The sequence below is a fragment of the Astyanax mexicanus genome, chromosome 3 (assembly GCF_023375975.1).
Source record: "Astyanax mexicanus isolate ESR-SI-001 chromosome 3, AstMex3_surface, whole genome shotgun sequence".
NCBI lineage: Eukaryota > Metazoa > Chordata > Actinopteri > Characiformes > Acestrorhamphidae > Astyanax > Astyanax mexicanus.
Window position 1 is genome coordinate 2,669,598 of NC_064410.1, and position 25,293 is coordinate 2,694,890.

A 25,293-nucleotide genomic window follows, 5' to 3' on the forward strand; every position below is an offset into this window, starting at 1 on the left:
AGTAAAAATGTGAACGGAATTCCTAAAATGCTCATTATGGAGTCTGTTTACAGATTAAGTCCCGCCTTTCAACAAAAAGAGCCAATCAGCACACTCTCCTCAATTTGGAGATCTACACAGTAGCCATATAACAAGCTGATACAATCTGATAACACACAAAACATTTTTTAGTGTTTGACTCAATAATGCACAAAATACTAAAGTTTTTTTTTTTTAAATAAAGGATTTAAACTCGAGAGAGAGAGCTGGCAAGTAAATCATCTATAAATGTGGGTAAATAGAGCTAAAGAGCTAAAAGCAAAAACTAAAAAAATTAAGCAGTGACTAAACTACTTGTTTTGAGTATTTCTTTAATTTTAGAAAGTATTATAATGGATTTTACTAAAAAAAAGTGAAAAATTGTATAAAAAAACTGTATATTTCCATTTTTCTACAGTAAACTTTTCTTTTTAGGCAGTAAAGGCACTATCGTTACTGCTACTGTGAGCTGACTGGTTGGTAATCTGATGCTGGACTTACAGTTAGTTAAAAAGGCTTATAACTGGAGTTTTAAACCTTAAAAATGATGTCTGCAGAACTAAAACCTTCTGTTCTGGGTAAAAATGGATTCCAGAAACAATTTGCCAGAAATTTCATTTCAGTTAATATGTTAAAACTGCTTAGATCTACCTGACAGAATGAGAAGCTCAATGATCTCAGCATCGCCCAAGTAAGCTGCAGCATGTAGAGGCGTCCTCTTCTCATTGTCCTGAATTACATCAAAATATCAAACAAGACAAAAGGTTAACATAAAAGCACAGCTTTTCAATCAGTTACAGAAACATAAAAGCCTTTAAACAATTTAATACAACAATAAAACTGTTGGCTTGTATTGTGGACAGCTTGGAAGCTTGGAATTAGTTATATGGCTACGATAAACTTGGATAGAAGTGTTAAATGGAAGGCCAATATTGAACAGATGGGTAGAGATAAGATCACTGATTAAAAAAACACTCAGAATTAGGTGTATATTGTTAAAATGACAGAAGAATAATTTAAAACAGCAGAAGAAAAAACGATTCTGAAAACTGAAAGTGAAATCAGATGCAGATGACAGGGCATATGTGATGACAGCCTGCAGCTCAAATGACGAAAACAGCCTCCATATGAGTTCCCAGCGAGAGCTAGAAATGCTATTTTCCTCATAACACGGTTAGCTCATTAACACATGTTGCTGCTTTACTGTAAGTTTGGCTAACTATATTAATGTGCAAGGGAAAATACCTCTATTTTTACAAACAGCAATTTTTTTACAAACTGTGGAATGACAGAACATTCACTAAAATAGATCTGGCCCCTTCTGTAAAAACCTGAACAATAAATACCAAAGGGCCTTATAGATATTTTCCCAATAGTAATTTTTTCCCTACAGGTTCAGAATGTATTAAAGTTGGAGTCCACATTCTCTCCAATAAACAATGAACAGAAAACAAAATAACATTGCTGTCCCCTTAAACAAGCTGCTCATGCACCTTTACAGTGTAAACGAGCAGCTCAGTTTCCTTTGCTAAGAACTGCAGAAGCCCTGCGCTGTTAAAATAGCAATTCGCCAAAGTCAGAGTGCACTTGGCTCTTAAAGAGAATGGCAGGTGACACGCTGATTTGTTTATTTTACTTTACACCCAAAACACACTCATGGTTAATTAAGAGAATTAGTACATGCCTTTTGTGCATTTGGAGCTGCGCAAGGTGTACTTTTCCTGTTGTTACGATAGCAAAGACATAAGGTTGACGGCTGACATATAGAACGCTAAAATAGGGTCTTATATGTTTTTAGTATTTCCATTGAGACTAGGATTGGGAAAGGGGTGTATCAGCAGTGTTTTTTTTACATTGTATTTGCTGTTTGACCACCTATTTAATGTATTATTGACTATAAGGACAGGAAGGACATTAAAGTGTCCTTTACCCTGATAGACAAAATGAGAAGTCATATGGAACAATATATATTAGGTTGAAATTAGTACTGAAATTGGAAGCATTTAAAACAAATATAATAGTCTCAGGAGGATACAATCATAGCTGAAAGTGTTTGCACCCCTGAAATTATTCCAGAAAAAGTATTTCTCCCAGAATTTTTTTGTAATAACATGTCCACATGTTTATTTCCTTCTCCTTCATCTTAGCACGGATCTCATGCTGCCCATCTTAAAAAAATATATAAAAACACAATATCTACTCTGGTGAATGAGCAGCTCCAGTGATGGACTGGGTATCTGTTTCACTGCTTCCTGCTTGATGAATGTGTGGCTGCAGTCTGGCTGTTTTCTGCTGGGTTTGTGTGTGGTATGCAGAGTGATGGAAAGCTTCAATAAATGCTTAACATACACAGATCAATTGGGGCACATCGCTCCAAGATCCCAATGTAGCTGAGGGAATCGAATTTAAGGCTGTTCTTAAACGGCAGAGCACTAAAATATCGTACAAATCTGTTGAGAGCAAGGGTCAGTTGGATGTTTGCAGACACTGCAATCGGCCTAAACCGGCTTGGAGCATGTTATGCAGATAGATAACAGCTACAGAAAATCACATGCTTTAGATTTCGTTAAATCTCGCAGTTTGTTACGATATGTTTTAATTCTCTGTGTTATTCTGAACCTGCAAAATGAACAATAAGGTAGCAGGTTAGCCGCAATAATAACAGCTGGATTTAGCTGGGAATAAGCTGTGATGCTAACAGACAACAGCTGACCTCTGCAGTGTTGGAGCAGTTCAGCTGTGTTGCTAACATCCGAACTCAACAGGCTTGAAGCATTTTAGACGTGATGTCAAATGTTATCAAAGCTTGATTACTTGCTGAAAAGGTAAGAACACAACATGCTTTAGCAGGTTAGCTGCAATGATAATAGCTGGGCTTAGCTGGGTAAAAGCCACAATGCTAACAGACAACAGTTGGCCTCCGCTGTATTGGTGCAAATTATCTGCATTGCTAACATTCAGCCTCAGCAGGATTGAAGCATGTTAGCCATTATGCTGCTTACTGTTTTCTGAGCTGGATTACTCGCCGACATACGTTGACAGTCTCGAGGAACCCTGAGCTAATTTAAGGGGGTAACCAAAGTAATCCCACACTGCTGATTGAATTTTTTAAGGCAGATTGAGATCAGCACATCAGTTTCACTTCTCTCTGCATTTTTTCTATGTTTTTTTTTATTTTACTATGATATATGATGCAATAAGTTCCCACTGCAGTCAATTCACAAACTGGAACCAGGTCTTAAATTTCATCCTTTGCTTGTGGTCATTTCATTAGCCGCTGCTCGATATGCTCTAGCCTCGACGCCACTCTGCGTTCTCTACTCCTAAGCTCAGCACTGTATGCAAAAACCAGGGCACAATATTATGTAACTGGATTGCTAGGAACATTGCAAGCTCACCCACAAAGTTCTAATTACGAAACCGGTGACAACAATTCATTCGGTTCTGTATTGCAAGCTCTCACAAGTCTAAATCATACAATAATTTGAATAAACCCAAAATGCCACTCTGGGTTTCTGCTTCTGATTTACCGTGGTATGATAATGACGATGATGATGATGATGAACAAGTTTCACATCTCATCCTCTGCTTTCTCTCTCTCTCTCTCACTCTCTCTTTTTCAACACACACACACAGAAGCCATAAACAAGGTCATGTGAGCACACCGGGCAAGCCGCCCAGTGATTGGTCTGTCCCCCGAAAGCTGCCATGTCTCTGCATCCAGCCAAGAGCAGCCTGGAGATGAAGACTGAACTCTCATTAAATCCAAAGCGCTGAGAGAAAGACGTGCTCAGTCAGAAAACTCCATCTAGACATGGAGCGTGTGTGTTGTGAGTGCATATCTGCGTGTGTGCCCACTCAAACCCCCGGCTACCCAACAGCTCATTACCCAGAATATAACGAGGCAGCATTAAGGACAGGAAAAACAAGGCCAGGAAGAATTCGAGTGGAGGGCCACACACATTCGTTTCTAAATGGTGCAGGGTTAGCTCTCCAGCTTACTGTTACGGGAAATCAATGTGACAGAGCCAGGGCCATTAGCAGGGCAGGTCATCTTCTGTCTGCCTGATCTGAACCCAGTCTCAGCCCCCAGGTTACAATCGAGCAAAAACCCAGTCCTACTGGGCTGCTGCATAGAAAACAGCAGTTTTTAACAGTGGAGTACTCCAGGACCACAATCCTTACAATTGCTTCAGAGCCAAATCTCTCAAATCGATTGAGAAGGACCCCCTTTAGAAGGTTTAGACTTTGCTCCAATGCATCCTAAAAAAAACAGACAGACCAAAACATCTGTGGCATCCCTGAGAATGAGTTATTTATTAAGTAGAGCAGACATACAAACTCTGATAAAGACATAAAAAACTGTTATAAAGGTGATAAAACTTCAGAAACCATGCAGAGGGCACGCTGTAGGGCTGAACAAGAATTAAATCTCTATTTATTGTGATAAAAAAAGTTTTGGGATAGAGAGAGAGCTCAGTCAAAAAAATTATTCCTTTCCGTTTCATTGGTTTTACTATGAGTGAATGGAGGATCTACTGAGCTCTGTTGTTTTTCTATTTTACTCGGATAAAATCACTCATACAGTGAGGAGCAGCAACAAGAGCTCCTCAGGTAAATTGCTGTTCTTATTTCTATAAGTTAGGACACAGCTGAGCTGTATCAGTTGGCTTCTTTGGCTGTCCTATTCTACAAAACGCTCTGCAGTGCCTCTAGTGGTGTGGCGATATGCCATCCATCTGTTATAAAAAAAAAAAGTAAATAAATAAATTTAAAAAATTACACACGTAGCTCTGTATTTAATGGACTATTTTATTTTATTTGGACTTTTGATTAAAATCTTTTTTTTTTTGGATAAAATTTAAAAAAAAATAACTTTAACTAAATTTTTGAGCAGAGCTGGTATATTTCAGCTATTACAGAAAAAAAAAAACTTGTATGTATTGTTCTCATCTTAGATTTTAAAATCTGTGGTTGTGAAAAGTTGATTGTCCCTAATTAATTTAACCTTTATTTAACCAGGAGGTCCCTTAAGCTCAAAATCTCATTTTAGAGGGAGACCTAATGCCAGAACTGATTGAACTGAATTGGACTGAAGGGCTGTAACAGAAGTGTTTCAGTTTAAGCCATTCATGCTTCTTTAGAAGTGTTTGTTTGCTCATGTAATTCATATTCTCCAAGATCAAATAAAGGGACAATACCTGCACGTTGACATCTTCTTTCTTGAATATGAGAGAGCGAACTTCGTCTGGATCCACATTAAATATAGCTTTCAACAACGAAGGCTGTGGAGAGAGAAAGAGAACCGTCAGGGTGACACAGCACTGCCAGACAATGCAGTATTAGCCTACAGTGCAGAAGACTGCCTGGCACTACTTCTCAGAATCAGCATAAAGCCTGAAAGATCTGCTATGATGAAGTATTGTTGAGAAATATGGTCTATTAAAAATGAACATAAATAACAAAAGTGAATCTGTAGAGTAAGTGATATATTTCTGACCTGTGGATTGATGCTTTCTCTGAACTGTAATTCCATCTAACTTCTAAGAAATAAAAAGATGTGCTTTCTGTATATCAATACTGGCAACCATAGATCAACATTCAAACAGTATAGTGGAGACCTATACTTATGCTTAAGCTGGACATTGGATGACTATATCCTAACTATATTTACAAAAAATCATAACATTTTATGATATCGTGATATTCTTGAAAGACGCCCATTTTATTTTTGTTTTGTTATTTGCTGTATTTTACTTTTAATTGTTTGTTTACTGTTTATATGTTGTATTAAATATTCTGTGCTTAATTTTGTAGTAGATTTAAAAATTTAATGCAAAAATCAGGGTCTTAGTAAGTCTCTTACATTTGAATAAAATTGTTTTTTTTTGCCACTACTGAATGAATAAAACTTATATATACACTAAATAAAACGTTAATATTAATTTTGTTGCAGTAATATATTATTGAAAGATGTTCGGTCATATCGTATATATGTTATTAGAGCTGCAACTAATGATTATTTTGGATGATTAGTAATTTGATGATTTATTTTTTTTTTAGATTAGTCAACTATTATTCAGCGATTACTGTATGTAATTATTGTATGTAATCTCTAAAATCGATAGAAATTAAAATTTAAAGAGATTTAAAAGGCATTTAAATGTCTAGATGTTGTTTAAACATGGAAAATGCTGATATTTAGTGAGTAAATATGTAAATATTTGTCGTTTTGGGCACTTTTGGAGGCTAAGTTGAGTGTATTGACTAATCGTTGCAGCCCTAATAGTCATATTAAAAAAGAAAAATACTGAAAGAAATATTGTGATATTATTTTTGAGCCATACTATCCACCCCTAATCCGAACTTTAATAACTTATAGACATGCTATAAATAGCTCAAACTGTATCATACAAAGAAAATAATATGCTGCTAAATGCTTTATAAGCTTAAAAGCTTAGTATGTGAAATTAAAAGGAAAGCACTGCTAGTTTGAAGCTGGATCTAGTCCGCTGGGTGGACAAAAAAGCTATTTAAAAGCAAACGCACTGGAAAAGCTATAGACAACAGAGTCAGTCAAACATTTACAAGTAGCCTGTGGGTTTTCAGTCAGTGTAGCATGACAAAAGCTTAATAAGAGCAGACGCAGGCAATTCATTCATTGTGGTAGAAATTAGAATGAGATTAAAACGACCCCAATGGCCTCCCAAGTGCAGGAACTTGCACAACATAACGCTCATTATTCCAGGCATTGGTTTTATGGTATGATGTTCTAACAATATTCAAACAACAATGAGCCATGATGATAGGAAAGCACTCAGAAAGGACACCAATATAGAGCTGTGGTAAATAAAGGATAAAGTGAGCATGCAGAGCACCAAATACACTTACAGCAACACCCCACAGCCCCGGCTGAGACAAACCACAATGAATGTGGACGTGTGGTTGACATAAAGAGTGTTTACTGCTAAAACCTTGTACAATTAGTTGACATAATTGACTACATGGATTATAAAAAAGTGTCAAGTTGGAATTTCAGTGTTGATGCACTATGCTTTTGTGCTGGGGCAGATCCCATTTCCAGTTCCCATCAACAACATAGTGACAACAACCTTTAAAAATATGAAATAAAAAAATAAATAAAATAGAAAAAATACCACACACACACACACACACACACACAATACAACAAGTTATAGTTTTATGGACGAATATGCACAGATTTGTGCTTTAGCCAACTAATTAATATTAAAGCAAAATATATATAAAAAAAGAACAGCTTTTACTGTTTACCTGAGCAACGTTGCCGTAATCATTCACTCAGAATATACTGCACCAAAATGCATGTTTTAAAAGTACTTTTAAGCATGCTCAGTAAAATTATACACTCAGACTGTTAATTTAATATCATAATACTTCTTAGATTACCTGTCGGAAAACAAGGTCTTATGGACGATGTTTTCTAAGCAAATGCTATTTGCTATTTCAGTTAGCTAGCTAATGCAGTACGTGTAATAAAGTAGTTAATCAGTGATTTATAGACGTAATATTAGCATAACTGTCCTCTGTTTCCTAACTATTTTTTTTGTCTGGGCAACAGGAAGACATTTACAGATGTGAAGACTTGAAGAAAAGGTGAGAAGAAAAGGTGAGAAGAAAAGGTGAGAAGAAAAGGTGAGACAAAACCATTAAAAAAAGCATTAAAGGGCAAGAGAGAACTAATTATTTACTTGTTTTATTTTGTGTGTGCAGTATGTGTGGTTATCGGTTGTTGGTGTTTTTATGCCATGAGTGATCAAAGATGAATTTTCACATTGTGGACAATAAAATATTTTCTATTCTATTCTATTCTATACTATTCTATACTATTTATTATTTGGCTTATTAGTCAAAATAACTATGTATGCAAAGGATATGCAAACTTTACTTAACATATTTAAAGTGAAACACACTCAGTGCTTGAACAATGACTAATTGCCACTTGTAATGTAATTTGTATACATTGCTAGACTATCGCAGTACCTACATACCCAGATAAATCATGGTGTTCTACATAAATTTTAAATTAAACTTTAAAGAAAGTGTTTTTACTTGCTAACTATGAAAATGACTATGAAGACAAAAGACTACCAAACGAAATCTAATCAATAAAAAAATAATACTTTTAATACACCTACATTTCATTGGGAGTTCTGCCTGACCCATAAATGTTTGTGTCTGTGTGAATATTGACTGTAAACTGCTGCCGTTCTCTGTCTTGAGAGGAAAAAAATGAATAATTTGCACATAAACATATTTAATGTGAAAACGAGGCCTTATCGCTTGAGAGCATGAGAGCTTCTGGACTGCACTGGACAGGTTAGATGATTTTACCAGCCATGCTGATAAATCCTGGGCACCTGCTGGCTCGCGTACACGAGACTGAGCGGTCAGCGCTATTTTCCAACTGACCCCTGATGTAATAAGAGCAAATGATTGACAGGATGTGGTCAACCAACACTGGAGACGTCTGGGAAACAACCCAGATTAAAAAATGATGAATAAATGCTGCCGTTCAGCCACGGTTATATCTGTTGACATTTCCCAACAGTATGGAAACTTTCTGGAAGTGACTCAGGAGCTACATACCAACACGGAGCTGTAGTAAACAGAGGGAACGGTGATCATGCAGATCTACAGTCACACTCAATCTACAGCAGCTCCCCTCACCCTCAGCTCAGGTATCGGGAGAGGTCACTGCTCAGCAGGCAGCCTTTTTTAACACATGGTGAGCCACTGAATGTGAGTGAACTGCCCGAAACATGTTGGCAAACTGGACCAAATAACTGGTGTAGGAATGGACAGTAGGGGTGGGCAATACTATATCATGACACAGAAATATCATGATATTAAAAATCCATATCGTGATAATAGGACAGTTCTGTCTAAAAAGTAGTTTATTATTTACTGTGAAGCTTTAAGTGTATTTATTGTATAATATAATATAATAATATGTTTTAGTTTGCAGTTTATATGCATGCACTAAATATGCTGCAATATTTCTTGCTGCATTATATTATTTTATGCTATATTATTTATTTTGCCACATTATGATTATACTGTTATACTATATTCCTGAAATGAATGAATTATTTTAGTTTTCCTATATCGCCAAGTATATCGTTATCGCAAAAAAATACCCTGAAATATCGTGATATTATTTTAGAGCCATATCGCCCACCTCTAGTAAACCTAGTTTTAAACCATTTCTTTGTCATCTGTAGTTTGATTTTTCGTAGGGGAAGAAAATCGATTATAATCAAAAATTATAACTGAATAATAATAATAACTGAAGATCATTTATTTTATGCGGTAATCGCCCAACACTAAGCTAAACTAGTAGTGTCAGAGTCAGCGTCAAACCAGTCCACAGAAGTGTGGAAGCTATTCAGCTGCAAATTGTGTGGTTTGTTTGGGAATGGAGAGATCGTTGACCAACTCCAAATTAATGCCTATGGATCTAGAATAGGATATGCAATCAAATGCAATCTTTCCTCATCTCTCATTTATTGTACATAGACCCCAACCATTGACAGAGGTCACTGTAACCAGTTAGTCAATCTTATTTATATTCACAATGAATTGATGTATGCTAAATCCTGCAGCTACTCGATCATCAATGGGGCCCATTCCACTGCCGGCACATTCTGATGCAATCCCTAACCTGTTCAGAAATGGGAGGAGCTTCACCACACACACAGCTGTTTCAGGTCAGGGAATAACAGAGCGGAACGATGGTAGGAAGCGTCGTAAAGAAAGGAATCCTTTCTTTAACCAGCTTTGGTAATGGATGCATTTCAGACTTCGTTTTGAAGCATTGCTTCAGAGTCTGAAGCATTGGAGTTAGAAATCTTTAAACAGCCTGAATAATGTTTAATTAGCTCACTTACATTAGCACTGATGAAAAAGCACTGTGCATTGAGGACACAGACTAATGAAGAACCATGAAGCCTTTGGAAGACAGACAAAAGATAAATTGGTAAATAACATAATTTGAGTGAATGATTTGAGAGGAATGGGTTTGCTCTGAAGATGAATGAAAACTGCAACCCTACTAGGTGTGAAGGTGACGTTGAGGTCAGAAGACCATTTGTTGTAAAAAAAAAAAAAAAAAAAGGGGGGTGGATCTGTAGTGTGGCAGTGTTTGTCATTTGGTTCCACAATAGAAACAAGCCAGCTCAGCCTTTTTCCTTCCCTAAATGTATTTATTTATGCATTTATCCATGGATGAAGTAGGCTCAGAAAAAAACAATAACTACAGAATAGTCTTCCTAATTTTCCTGATCTTTAAAAGCATCATCTGAATTGAACGCTAAATGAAAACGTGTCTAAATCTGTTTTTAGGACAAAAGTCAATGGCATTCAGCCCAGAGCAGAAACATAAAAATGCTCTACAAGATCCAACAGCTCAGTAATTATTTGCCCTATCTTCTTAAATGCATAAAAGAGAGCCAAGCTAATTTCCCGAAACAGGTATACGAGGCAGGCCAATCATAACGATTCGCTCCAACCTGGACAACCTGGAGTACAAGGATATACACAGTATATCGAGCGAACAAACGGCTACATGATAAAATGCTAATTTATGCTTCTAAATCTTTCGTCTTCCTCACCTTCTCTTCCTGAGGTTCCTGAGTTTCAGGGGCCGAATTCTGGGGGACGTGGTCCGGCGCGATTTTGGAAGAATGCAGAGGGGAGGGCTCGTCATCCTCCACCTCCTCCAGGACAACGATGCACACGCGGCTCATTCGCTCCGACCTCATAGGTGCTCCCGAAATCGCGAAATAAACCCCCACCCTCCCCCCCACGTGCGTTTAGGCACGTACAATCACATATATGGATGGGAATCGAGGGGGAAACAAAAAAAATGAATCCAAAGGAAGCTAAATTAAAAAACTAAATTAAAGAGAGCCGAAAAACGAGAAGACGTGAATCCGCGTTACTCCAGCATGAATATGAATATAAGGGTACTCCAGGGTTTTCCAGTGTAAGCAGGGGTTGAGATGAAGGTCTGGCCTTGTTCTGTCCTTCTTGTACGGATCCTATGGATGTTCCTTCATCCCGCTTGCTTCTTTGCGTCCACATATACACACATACACACACACACACACACTAATGCACGCTTGCTTGCTTGCCTGCCTGCTAACGGTGCATAGTGCAGAGGGGTGGGAATTCCTCAGTCCTGTGGCAGCCAATGCCAAAGCTGCAATGATCGAGGCTGCGTAAAGGACATGACAAACTGCTCTTGCTGTTCCACACAGACACACACACACACACACATACACACACACAGTCGGTCATAAAAGCCCCGGCGTGCTCACAGAGGCAGTGCTGCTGGGGCTTGCTGGTGCCTGATTAGCGAGAACAATGCTGCGATCCGTGGCTCTCTGCCTCCACTCCTCTCTTCTCCTCTCCTCTCTGCTTCTCTCTCTCTCTCGTTCCCTCTCTCTCCATTCACACAGCATGGCAGCCTGCTGAAAACAGCGCTTTTTCAGCCCCAGCCAATAGAGACGGCCTGCACTGCAATTCTAATCCTCCAGTGTACCAGAGCACAGACAGTAGAGGGGAGGGTTAGTGCTGGGATAGGAGAAGGGGGGGATGGGTAGAATGACTGAAAGTAATGGGGAGAATGAGAACGTTAAAAGAAGGTGATGGGAGAAATAGAAAGAGAAAATGAAAATGAATGAGAAGGGCAGAATTAAGGTAAAAGGAATAGAAGAAGAATAAGAGAGAAAAAAAAGAGAAAGTGACCCAAAAAGGGTATTCCATGCACCTCCTGTTATTTATCACTGAACTGCAGCACTGAATGGGGCTGCAGTTACGAGCCCCGGCGGTAGCGAGGGTCGCGTATACAGCAATGAAACATGATATGAAAAAGGGCGCGAGAGCACACAAGAGAAAAATGACAGCAAACGACACTTTTTTTTGAAGGTATAGGAGAATTAAAGGACGCAGCTTGTCAGTATGGAGGTACATGAGTGTGTTAGTGTGTGTGTGTGTGTGTGTGTGTGGCTCTGATATTAAAGTGTAGGACGTGAGGTGGCGAGGGGGCTGACTGACAGTACGAGGTCATTGTGTGGCTCTTCAGAGCTGCAGACCGGTCAGCTTTTCTTTCCTGCGGAAGCAACTGCAGCATGCAGGTCACAGCTGAGGCCTCAGGGAACAAATGACGGTGACCCCAATCGATATCCTGCACTGATTTAGACCATGTACCTACATACATGCATGCACACACGTGCCAAAAGTCTTGGGACAGGAACTGTTGTCTGTAAAGTTAGCGGAAGTTAGCATCGTGTCCTGTGACTAGGGTTGCAACGATTGGTTGTTATAATCGACAATGTTCACAACAAATTTCATTGATGACTAATAACTAATGTGTAACAGTACCACATTACAACCAGGTTACATTTAACTTAGTCTGTGTCTCCAAAAGAGCTCAAACGCAACAGATTAAATATTTACTCACTAAATAATCTAGGGGTGGGCGATACGGCTCTAAAATAATATCACGATATTTCAGGGTATTTTTGAGATAACGATATACTTGGCGATATAGGAAAACTAAAATAATTAATTCATTTCAGGAATATAGTATAATAGTATAACAGCATAATCATAATGTGGCAAAATAAATAATATAGCATAAAATAATACAATGCAGCAAATAATATTGCAGAATATTTAGTGCATGCATATAAACTGCAAACTACAACAATTATACAATAAATACACCTAAAGCTTCACAGTAAATAATATACTACTTTTAAGACAGAACAGCCCTATTATCACAATATGGATTTTTAATATCATGATATTTCTGTGTCACGATATATCATAGCATAGATTCAGCAAAGAATATTAATATTATTCATATTTATATTAATAGTATTAATATTAACTAACATTTACAATCTTAAGCTGGGGAAACTGTATTCCACCTGAGTATATCAAATGTTTTTTTATTTTATTTTTATTAAATTCAATGCTCCACCATAAATGTTGCAGCAGACACATTTTGGCCTGCAGAGAACAGCATCTCAATGACAAATCGGCATAGCATTATGATTAGTCATCAGACACTCTGAACTGGAGAATATGCTTAGACACAGTGCTCTACTGACTGTGTGTACTTTAAGAAGGCCTTCTGTGTTTCACATGAAAGAGAAACGGGCTGCGGTTAGTGTTAGTACACACACAAACGTACACACACACTCACACAGACTCACATTCACAGTCTTTGGACCTTCAGGAGGCTCCACACTGTCTCTGCTGAATCACTCACAGTCTAACAGCTCAGAGTCACAAGTGCAAAATGGCACATATACATGCTTAAGAATGGCATAAGTGACTCATACACTTTCAGATCTGATGATCACACCATTTATTTAAAGAAGGGACTTTAAAGTTGTGTCAAAAGAATCTTTTTGATATTACCTTATGGCATGAAAAAATATCGAGATATATATCGTATATCGCAATTGAGAAAAAAATATCAAGATATAGTTTTTAATCCATATCGCCCAGCCCTAGTATGTCTTGTGTCACAATTTTGGCAGCACAAGGGGGGCCTGCACAGTATTGGGAATTACCGTATTTTTCGCACCAATAAGGCTTGAAGCCTGCTGCTAACCCCGGCTAGCACTAGCTTTTTAACCGCTCAGAGACGAGTATATCTGACTGCAGTCTGCGCATTTATCATGTTAAAACAAGCTACGTGGGAAGAACCGCTAGATACCATCACCCCTGCCTCCTAAGTGTAGTGGTTAGCCACTAAAGCTAATGCCCCAGCCTTAGTGCTGGAGAAATTTGTGAATCTAAGTTTACTGTAAATAAATGGAAGCACTTTACTCATCCGAATAAACAGTTTTCAGATGAGAAATCTGTGTAGATTAACACCCAGTAGTCGTTTGACTTTAAAAGAAAGTATTTTGTTTTATTACAGTTTTGTTCACATAGCTTAGCTTCACTTAACTTAGATAACTAGCCCCCCACCCCCACACACTGGCTAGACCTGCTGAATTGCCATTAACAAATACGGTTAATGCTCTGATATCTGAGGAAATTACTTAACCAGAAACCTTGATCTACATATGTTTAATAATGTTTATAATCATAATCATAACTGCTGTGCAATTTTTGTGAATCCATCCTGCTAAAACAACCAAAAAACATCTGCATCGCCTGCAAGCAGAGATACAAAGTTAAAGCAGTGAAATTTGGTCTCCGGTGTACAAAGCTAACTGCTCACATATGAGAGCCCACGAGAGCCTGGAGGAACATTCTAGACTCACCGCAAACCATTAACTCAACTGGCTCTTTCTCAACACGAACACAGCATTGCAAGGCTTTAGAAAGTCCACCAAAATGGCTATGAGAGAACATATGAAGAAACAGAGACAGACCACAAGTCTACGAGTGTTCTGTATGATCTGCAGTACTGCCATGATTGTTAAGCACAGCTAAGTGTAATAAAACATAACCCACAGCATAAGCATAGCTTATGACTAATCAGACAGCGATGGTACATCTGTATCAATTCCCCCACAAGCTCTCATAAATCTCAGAGCACTTTCCAGCCCACTTTCATCACTGCTCCTCTCCTCTTTTCTCCTCCTCCCTCTTCAGAAGTTGCTGACTGGATGCCGAGCTGACTGATGCTGGAGCTCTTTATCTAATGCAGGGAAGGCTGGACGGCTCCGGCTGCTTCCGAATCGCTGCGTTTCTGAGTTTGTCAGCCAGTAATACAGAAAAACTAGACCTGTATGCACAATATAAGAATAATCACCAACAGAACAGGCAGTGGATCTGTGCTGGATATATATATTAGCACAAAATACAGCTTAAGAGGCTCAGCATGCACAGACTGGAACTGTATTATGAGCATTACATAACATCTGACAGGAACCCGCTCTCAAAATAACTGCTGCGCTTTCAGCATACAAGCAAATTCACAGTCGAGAAACACCTCTCAATCTCATAATCGAATTCCAATGTGATGCAATAAAGAGAAAATAAACAGAGGGAATTGGTAATGCTGTATGTGGATACCTGTATAACAATTATTCATAAAAACTGGTGCTCAAAGCAGGAGAATGTTATAGAAATATGTATGTCAATTAACAGAAACAGCCAGAAAAGGTCAAGCTATGGTTAAAAAAACAAGAAGAAAAAGCCCTGAAGTTACAACACCACTTTAGATCAGACACGGCAGTGCTGCTGGACTTTTTAAACGCTGTCTACTCTATTAAATTAGACACTCTTTACAGCTACTTGGTGGAGTAGCTGGGTTAGTCAGAAACAGATGTTCATCTGTTACTGCACAGTTAATGTTGCTCATCCTGTTAACACCCACACTATGTTTTTGCAAAAATGGCATTTAAAATATTCTCCAGCCTCCAATCAGATCACTGCACACTACACTGAGCTACGTCCAACAAACCAAACCTTATGAGTTAGCAAAACATCCAAGAGACAATCACATTGCTTTCTCACTCTCCAGTCTAAACCAGCAGAAACAAACCTCAGAAAGGTCATGTTTTATTAGAGCTATTGTGAAGGACACAACAGAGCAGAAAGGTCATCCCATTCCGAAAGTTCAGACGCTTACCGATTAAAATAGAAAGAACTTTACACACCTTAGAGTGAAGAAATGCAAAAAATGCAGAGCTCCTGTACTGAGAAATCTCACAATGGAAAACTATGTTTACTTTTACCTTTAATAAAAAACGGAGCAATACATTTTTTTTTGAGGTATCGAGACAGAAATGCATAAAATGAGTTACAAAACTGTGCATTAATTATTGGTGTTAACAATGTACATGTTGCTCATTCACAGTTAAATTCTCTCACAGTATTTGGAACACATTTTGAATGACAAAAAAATAAGAAGACTTCTTTTCATTGCTGATTTATTTCTTAATTAATCACTTGTTTATTTAGACAATCTACAAAGTATCACTGTCCAAGTGGACAGTAACAAAGGAAACATAATTAATTACTCTACTTAAATAAGTTTTTGTGCATTTTGAGCATTTAAAATCTAATATATTGCTTTTCACTTCACTTCATTATTGGAAATCTGTCGTTCCTGTCGTGGCCTATGAGGGGTACAGTACACAGTTGTACAGTATTATGTTTTGCAGTAGTAATTAGCCTGAAAAAAAAACAGTGTTCATACAGTAGCCAAAACAAGCCAAATCCAGTGTTTGTTCATTTTTCATACAAAAAACTGATAATGATAATGAGATGAGAGTTTGGCCACCTATGCCTAGAGATAAATACCCACAAGTATAAGTGTCACAAATCTGGCTGCTAAGTGAACAGATTTGCCTATAAGGACTTTGATAACGCTTGTTGTAAACACTGAGCCACAAGAACAAATCACTCAAAAACACATTAAAAGGGGCGCCGAGTGGTCCAGCGGTCTAAAGCGCTGCCACTATGAGCAGGAGGTCGCCGGTTCGAACCCCAGCTCATGCAGCTTTGCCATCAAGCTGCCGGCGTCAGAGGGAGCAAAATTGGCCCTGCTCCCTCTGGGTGGGTAGATGGCGCTCTCTCCCCACATCACTCCCACGGGGATGTCTGCAGCACAGGGCGTCTGTGAGCTGATGTACTGGAGCCGAGCCGCTGCGCTTTCCTCCAAGCGCGCTGGCTGCTCGGTAATGCTGCATCAGCAGCAGCTCGAAAAGAAGCGGTGGCTGACTTCACATGTATCGGAGGAAGCATGTGCTAGTCTTCACCCTCCTGGTGTGTTGAGGTATCACTAGTGATGGGGGGAGTCCTAATGAATGGGTTGGGTAATTGGCCGTGTAAATTGGGGAGAAAATGGGAAAAAATTAGAAAAAAAAAAAAAAAACACATTAAAAGAAAAACTGACCAAATCAAACAAAAGAAAATCATGAATCCAAACAGACCACGTCAAAATAAAAGTCAATAATACAAAGGAATAATACACACAGGCTGACAAAATAAAAGCCCTAGCCTAATTCACACAAAGGCACACTGCCAGAAAATGAGAACAATCTTCATCCGACTCACGTGCCCTGCATTTTTGAACTACACTTGGAGGAAGTTCTATTCATACAACTCTATTCATACAACTATTCATCTAAAGAAATCCCCCTAAAAACTCAAATTGGGGGAAAAGGCATGTTAAAATTAAATTAAATAAAATGTAAGATGAGAAAAAACTGGGAACATTTGAGGAAAAAAATTATAATAAAATGGATTTTACAGTTTAACAGTGCACTACATAAGTTTGAACAATCAATTTACTAATTTATTACAGATCATGAGATGAGTAATCACATCTCTGCTCTGCTTTTAATTCCAAAGCGTTTGTAAACATCCGGACTCAGATCTGTGTCCTCTGTCTTTCCATGTTTCCAGACACCCTCTAGAGGAGAAACATCACACTGCCTCTCTGTGGATGAAGTTTCAACTCAACAACTTCTGAAGTGGCCCACTCCAGTTTGACAAAAACACTGTGGGGTTCAGATCGTCTTACTATTAATGAGATCAGCGGAAGTGATACTTGCCACTGTGCTACGATCTTTGTGCTGCTACACTTTCCAGACACTTGACCACTAGATCAGATGCTGAAACGGGCTGCTAGAGAACTGGACACACCTGGACCGAGCTCATTTTAGGATTAACTGATAGAATAAGGGACTCTTATTGATTGAAAACTTAATATGATCATAATAAAAGGCTCACAGGTGCACAGGCGTAAGTGAGTGAGTGAGCGTGCTGCTTGGCTAAAGTGAGCTGCTATTTTGGTCAGTGCTCTCTTTGTCCACTTTTCAATCAGCAGGCAAACAATGGCTGAGACAGCATAATCAGAACAGCTCTTCCTGTGTCTCTGCGCCGATGCAGCAGCCAGCTGTCCTTACATGGCCACGCAGAGAGGGTGACGGCTCACGTTGCAGGCGGGAGCTTCCAACAACTACGTCCCGGCAAGTCGCACTCAACAGTACAAGTGGATCACGCTGTTTTTTGTATGTCTGATTAGATTTAAATAGTATTTAAATACTATTTAAAGTTTGGACACACCTTCTCTTTTCCAATGTGTTTTCCTTATTTTCATGACTGATATTTACATTGTAGATTCTCACTGAAGCATCAAAACTATGAATGAACACATGTAGAGTTTTATGTACTTGACAAAAAATGAGCTGAACCTCCACAGTCACCCGACCTGAACCCAATCCAGATGAGCTTTGGGTTCGGGGTTAGCTGGAGCACAGAGTGAAGAAGGCAAAGGAGCAACAAGTCCTAATAAACACCTCTGGGAACTCCTTTCTTTAAGACTGTTGGAAAACTTTTTACATTTCAGGTGGCCACCTCTTGAAGCTCATTGAGAGAATGATGCCAAGAGTGTGTAAAGCAGTAATCAGAGCAAAGGGGGGCTATTTTGAAGAAACTAGAATATAAAACATGTTTTCAGTTATTTTACCTTTTTTGTTAAGTACAAAAAACTCCACGTGTTCATTCACAGTTTTGATGCCTTCAGTGAGAATCTACAATGTAAATATCAGTCATGAAAATAAAGAAAACGCATCGAAAAAGAGAAGGTGTGTCCCAACTTTTGGCCTGTACTGTATATTACAGTGTTTTTATTTTATTTTATTCATTTTTTTGTATGACTGGGCTTTTACATTTGTGACTTACATTTGAATTAAGCTTTGATTACTATTGGATTTACGTGTCCCACAAAATGAATAAACACAATATATGAAGAAATCAGACTTCATTAGCAGAGAAAGAGCTGAAGAATGTAAACAACAGTTCGTAAAAAAATTAAGAAATACGCCAACAACTTTAACATGACTTCCTTTACAAACTAAATATTTTAATAAATAGCTATTTATTCAAGCTATTTATAGTTGAAGCCATTAGAGGCACTACAGTATTAAAATCAGCCACAATTTCTTTCTTTCTCCAGTTAACATATAAATTAACCAGTTCCGTGTGGATTAAAACGATCCTTCAAGCTACAGTATTTAGATATTTAAACAGGGCTATAGTTTTAGCTTGTATCCTTAAGTTTTAGGGAGTTTTATCACTTGCTGAATAAATGATTCTGTACTCAAGACTGTTTCTGGGATTGTGTGTGGGATAAAGTGCTGTTCTCCATATAGCTAAGCTATTGCTAACTCAAGTGTTATTAGCTTGTTATGCTAAATGGCTAGCATTAGCTACTAGCGAGTTGTCCCAGCATGCTTCTTTGGCACTGCTGTTCTACACAGCGCCTCTAGTGGTATGGTGGTTTAATAAAAACTCATAGTGCTTCTAATACCCTCTACGGTATACCACATAAACTGGTATACCACCCAGCACTATTACACAGCATGATAAATCTTCAATGAGAATAAAAGAAAGTGACATGCATACATATTGGGGGAAGGCTGTAGGTGAGGGGCTGGTCTAAATGTAGCCTAAACCTCTACAAGCCGCTGCCAAATCTCTCAAGTTTCTCTCGCCATTAGTGCCACTCATTTCCAAAGCATGCCAGCAGCAGAAATAGCCTGCTCACTTCTTGGAGGTATATCCCTAGTGGTGTATCATGATGCTGTGACTAAGGAGGACGTCGCACTGCCAGAGTCATTTCCTCCCTATCTGAGCAGTCAAACCAGAAGTACGACAAATTCTGAGAAAGCAAAACAACGTCCAATCTAAATAAACCGAAACCACAGCCTCAATGCCAAACAGGGAAGGATAATAATGCCCATCTGTGACTAAACTTCCGTGCTGTCAATCAGAGTCTCGTCCACAACGATGGTCCACAAGACGACTGAACAGCGAGGGCCAAAACAACAGCAGGACCACCACCTGCTGTGACCAGCAGGTGCCAAGTGGAGTCAAAGTACCTACTGGAGAGTCAGCATAACACTCGGCCTCAGCATGGCGAACAGACCAAACACAGACAGGTTTAATATGTGGGTGGATGGTAAAGCAGATGTCCGCAAAGGTTTCAGAATTATTCCAGATTTAATAATATTTAAACTGTCCAGAAGTGGATAATAAATGTGGGATGTGTCAGGGTGGTAGGTAGAACCTTTAAGACAGAGATGGACTGATTGCTGATTGCCAATACCGATCGAGGATGGGGCTGGATGGCAAATTATTCTTTTGGAACAAACTCTTGAGAGGGGTATCTGGTTAAAGTTGTTGACATTCTCGCTCTATGTTAGACATGTTAGTCTTAAAGCTCACCTTCCGCGAAAATCCGATTTTTCTTGTTTTTTGTGGAATACAGTAGGTCTCTCCGAGTTGAATGTGTACACCTGCACATTAAACTGTTTTGCAGCCCCCATTGTCTGCAGGAGCTAAGCAAAGAAATCCCCCCTCCCCCCCTCCGAAAAACGGGTGAATTTTGAATTATCTTTCTGCCTACGTAGGCAGAAACTCACAGACCAGCCCACCTTGGCTAAAGAAACTCCCAGAGGCGGAGCTGAAGCGACGCAACATCACCGTTAGCTCATCAGTTAGGAGGTGGGAGGCAATGAGCGGCAGAGCGGCGGAGGGGCGTCGCAGTGCTCCTAGCCAATCAGAGGAGAGATATTTGCATGCTGTTTGCATGTATGAATATTCATGAGCAAAGCTGGAATCCGGTAATTTTGGACACACCCCTAAAACAGTCCATTAAAAAAGAGCTATACAGAGACACCTGAGCACTTTTTTTTTTACAAAAACGGCTCACATGTCATTCATTCATACTAGAGACCACAACTAGACATTTTAAAATGAAAGAAAAAACGACGGAAGGTGAGCTTTAAACATTCTGCGAATATAGTAATTTGAATATATATTAAAAAAAACATTGGCTTTTAAGTGCCTTCAGAGAGGTTGAACATCTAGGGGTTTAAACAAGGAAGTGCAGCTTTCTGTAATCAAGAAGCCTCTACAATGATCCTCGCACAAAGCTGCTGTAATCCTGAACTCAGGATTCATCTAGTTCACTTGACGAAGCCCTGGAACATCTTCAGTATTTATTCCAATTCACTCTAGACCTGAAATGACTGGAAAAGCCTTACAGGCACAGATGACTCATAAATGTGGTAGGGAAAAATAAACAAAATACCAAAAGCGAGTAGAATCAAATAGTGTGGGTACCATGCAGTAGAAAAGTGCCAAACATCACTGGGCCATGATGTAGAAGCCATTCTTAACCTTGACATAAATCAAAAGACACATATATAAGATATAGCATTAATTTCCCGCACAATGATCTGTAGAATAAAGTGACTTTATAAAGTGCCAGTGAGTGACTTAATGATTGGGCCCAACTGGTAACACTTCATAATAAACAAAATGATATTTAAAAAGTTATGTTCAGTAAAGTCTTGACTAATGTCAACAATAATAATTATATAACAGTTTTTGAAGTAAAACTTAATCCCAACACATGTACAAAATCCCCTGCCTACTAGAATCAAGAAATTACACCCACATCACTACAAAAGCACTCAGACTACCATCTAATAAACATGCATATTTGCCTATTGTGTCTAAAAACTCAACAGCTGGATTGAATAAATTAGTAAACTCGTAAATATCTGGTATTTTGCTTTTTATTTTTACATAGACAGGGTTCCTCAGCTGCAAATGTCTAAATAATCGTGATCTAGTCTACAAGCAAAGGGATTTATAAACCTAAGAGTGACCTTCAGATAACTAAACTGATGCTTTCAGGTTATTCTTATAATTTCCATACGTCCCTGTGGTTACGTTGTCACGTAGCCTTAGAAAACCTGCTGAACCTGGCCATCAGAAATAAATGTTATTGTCAAAATAAGCAGAAGCAGGCAGTCCAGCTTTGTGTGACAACACCTGGCCTCAATGTTTCTGCTTCTCATACTGTTCTCATAAAACACACAGGCCAACAAAGCCACAATATTAAAGCATAAGAACATGTAGGCCATATTTACATACAGCTACAGCTGTACACCAGCAAAAATTGTGAGGTGTTATCTTGTGAATGAGGATGAACATTGGCAAGCGTTATTTTTACTGTTATAGTTATTTTTATTGCTTTCAGTGCCATACAGATAGATGTTCCATTTCTGAAGCTGTGCATTTAACAATGCCGATTATTTTAATATGTCGACTACAAATTTCATTGTCGAATAATCGTTAATTTGTAACAGTACCGCATTACACAATGTGCTGGGGACAGAAGAAACCTGGTCTGTGTCTCCAAAAGTGCCCAAACACAACAGATTACATATTTATTCACTAAATATCAGTACTCTCCACGTTTAAACAACATGTGAACATTTAAATGACTTTTAAATCTCATGTTTAACTGTTTTTCCTTTGTTTTTCAGTTTATTGTGCACCAGGAATAAGTCATATCACACATTACCACCCACAGTGGACAGTGCAGTAGGTTGCAATGATTGTGACCGGCAGCATCTGGCTAGAATTGTCCATGTAAATAGACAAGCATCACTCTTTGGCAGAAATCATCTCCACAGTTACTGCCGGAGGCCCAACATTACTTTAGCATACTTTAGCTTCCATGGGACATGGTAAATGTCATAGGACATAACATTAGTTCCAGTCCTATTGGGAATGTTAGTGTATATGCCTGCTATTATACAATTACATTATCGACTTATCATTACAATATACACAGACACAGGCTTGTCACAATAATTACCCTATCCACTTATCATACGATAAATGGACATAAGATAAGATAACCATAATATCTTCTATTGTGTTATTTATATGTTTTTGACATATACAACTGTGAACAGTGCTTTAGCCAGTAAAGCAATGACCAATGCATCAATAACTGAGACACCATACACACAGTGTGAACTACAGTAGGTGAAGAAAAGGGTATATTTCCCTGTCAATGATTAACTAAAATTGTGTTGTCTTTAAAAATAAACACAACAAAACATGAGCATCACTTTAAATGATGTTAAAAAAATGTTATGTAGCTAATAAATAAAAATCTAAGTTGTAATCGAGAATCGCTCATATATGTTTAAACCCTAGTATTTAGCTAAACTTCTACCTGAGTAATAGATGTGAATACTTTTGACACTTTTTATTTTTGTATCTTACAATACAGTATTGTTTATCTAATATTTTCACTTTCTCTCTCTCTCTCTCTCTCTCCCTCTTTCTCTCTCAAACATACTGCCCAGCCTTAAATATTTGGCTAATTAACTAACTTTAACTACCAACCACAGTTACTCAACTCAAAAAGACAGAAGTTTAGTCATGACAATAACAGTTTATCGAATTGATCATTTCTAGGACGATATATCGTCCACAAAAAGGCTACACAGCGGCTAAAAGCATAAAGTTATCCAAAAGCAGTGTGTAAGACTGGTGGAGGAGAACATGATGCCAAGATGCCTGAAAACTGTGATTAAAAACCAGGATTATTCCACCAAATAACTTGCTGATTTCTTAACTCTTAAGACTTTATGAATATGAACTTGTTTTCTTTGCATTATTTGAGGTCTGCATCTTTAATTTTCTGCAAATAATTGCTCTAAATGACAATATTTTTATTTGGAATTTGGGAGAAATGTTGTGCGTAGTTTATAGAATAAAACTACCATGCTAATTTTACTCAAACATAGACCTATATATAGCAAAATTAGAGAAATTGATTCAGAAACTGAAGCGGTCTCCTAATTTTTCCCAGGGTTGTAATTTATATATATTATGATGTGTTAGCTTATGTAGGTTAGCTTAGACAGCTAAAAACTTGGTTAACTTAGACAGCTAAAAGCTCTCTTCAGCAGCAGCAGGAGAGTTAGCTTAGCTAAAAATACTGTCACATGCTAAAGCTCTGGTAGCTCGCCAGCTAGATAAGCTAATCTAACTAGCTAGCTAGCTATAACCAACTTCTACAGCAACACGTCTCTCTGAGAGACTTTTCTCATTCTACGACTCGTTTTAACATTTTAACTGCGTTTATTTTTCTTTTTTCTCCTGCAAGCTTGGTTAGCTGGCTTGTTAGTTTAGCTAACCTAGCATAGCAGCTATTTAGCTAGCTAGCTATATATCTATAAATATAAATATAAGTAACGAGCAGTTAAACGTTGATGGGTTCAGTAGTTAGCTAACTAGCTTAGCTTAGCTTAGCTTAGCTTAGCTTAGCAGGCGAGCTAAAGAGCGTTTCCACAGCAGCGGCGGCGGCGGAGGAGGAGGAGGAGGAACCTACCTGCTCTCGGATTTTGAGAAGCACCATGTTTCTGCTGGCCTTTAGAGTTCATACAGATTAATATATCCTTTCACCAGCTCCCCCTCTCCTTCTCTCCCGCTGTATTCTCTCTCTCAGGGCCGGCGGGGTGCTCTCTGTTCCTGGGCTTTAGCTCCGCAGCTCAGCGCTCAGCTCCGGGACCCGCTCCTCTCTCCAGCAGAGGAACAGCAGCAGCGCGCGTCCACAACATTACCGCCACCGTGGGCGAGCAGCAAGGACGCAGCTGATTGGCTGACACCGTGCAGGAGGTGGCAGTACAACAGCCGCTGGTTGGTTGTATTGTAACTTATAAATTGAGCATAATATCTTATAAGCGATATATCGTCTAACTTATATCGATGTAACGCGATATTTAACTTACATACTACAATATTTCTCTTATTAAAGTTACTTCTTAATCTTCGTTTTATTTATGTTTTCTCCCTCAAAATATCAAACGATTCTTTTTCCACAGTTTTTGAGGAAGAATCACGAAATTATTCCTCCTCTATTTTTTTTTGCAAAAAATTAGATGTGCCTTATGTATTAATTTGACCAGTCAGGTACTAAGAAGCAGTAAAGTACAGCGTTATATAAGTTTGAGTTTTCAGTGAAGTTTCTCCACTAAGCACTAAGGCTGGGTGCAGCAGCATTAGCATTAGCCACCAACCACAGCGTTAGCTCTTTCGCTGTTCAGAGGTGAGTATATCGCACTGTAGCTAGCTAGCTGCTAGCTGATAGCGCCCTGGCTAACCGGAACACTCAGGGTTCCTCAGTCTAGGGCTGTCGGGCGCCGTTTACTAGCGCTAAGCGCTGCTACTGTAAATAAATGGAAGCACTTTACTCACCCAAATAAACAGTTTTTTTGGGAGAGAAATTTGTGTAGATTAACATCTAGTACTCAGCACTAGTTGGACTTGTTTTTGTTTAAGAGTTACAGTTTTGTTTACTTAGGCTTACAATTTAGCTTTTTATTTGTTACTTAACTTAATTTTTTTATGTGCATTAGTTAGCTATTGTTTCAA

General features: G+C 38.5%; 1 protein-coding gene across 2 annotated transcripts in view; it reads right to left on the reverse strand.

Annotated features, from left to right (window-relative positions):
* LOC103042235 (serine/threonine-protein phosphatase 6 regulatory ankyrin repeat subunit A) overlaps positions 1 to 24,479 on the reverse strand; it is a 44,435-nt gene extending 19,956 nt beyond the window's left edge. Inside the window, exons 1-3 of one of the 2 annotated variants that reach the window (XM_049475716.1) lie at positions 24,251 to 24,479; positions 5,220 to 5,303; positions 670 to 748 (exon numbers count right to left, since the gene is read on the reverse strand). In XM_049475716.1, coding sequence (XP_049331673.1) covers positions 670 to 748; positions 5,220 to 5,303; positions 24,251 to 24,277 — 190 coding nt within the window. In that variant the 5' untranslated portion in view covers positions 24,278 to 24,479. Of the gene's footprint in view, positions 1 to 669; positions 749 to 5,219; positions 5,304 to 10,670; positions 10,849 to 24,250 lie in introns of those variants that run through there. The other variant, XM_022668553.2, reaches the window with a different exon arrangement.
* Between the last annotated feature and the right edge of the window lie 814 nt (positions 24,480 to 25,293).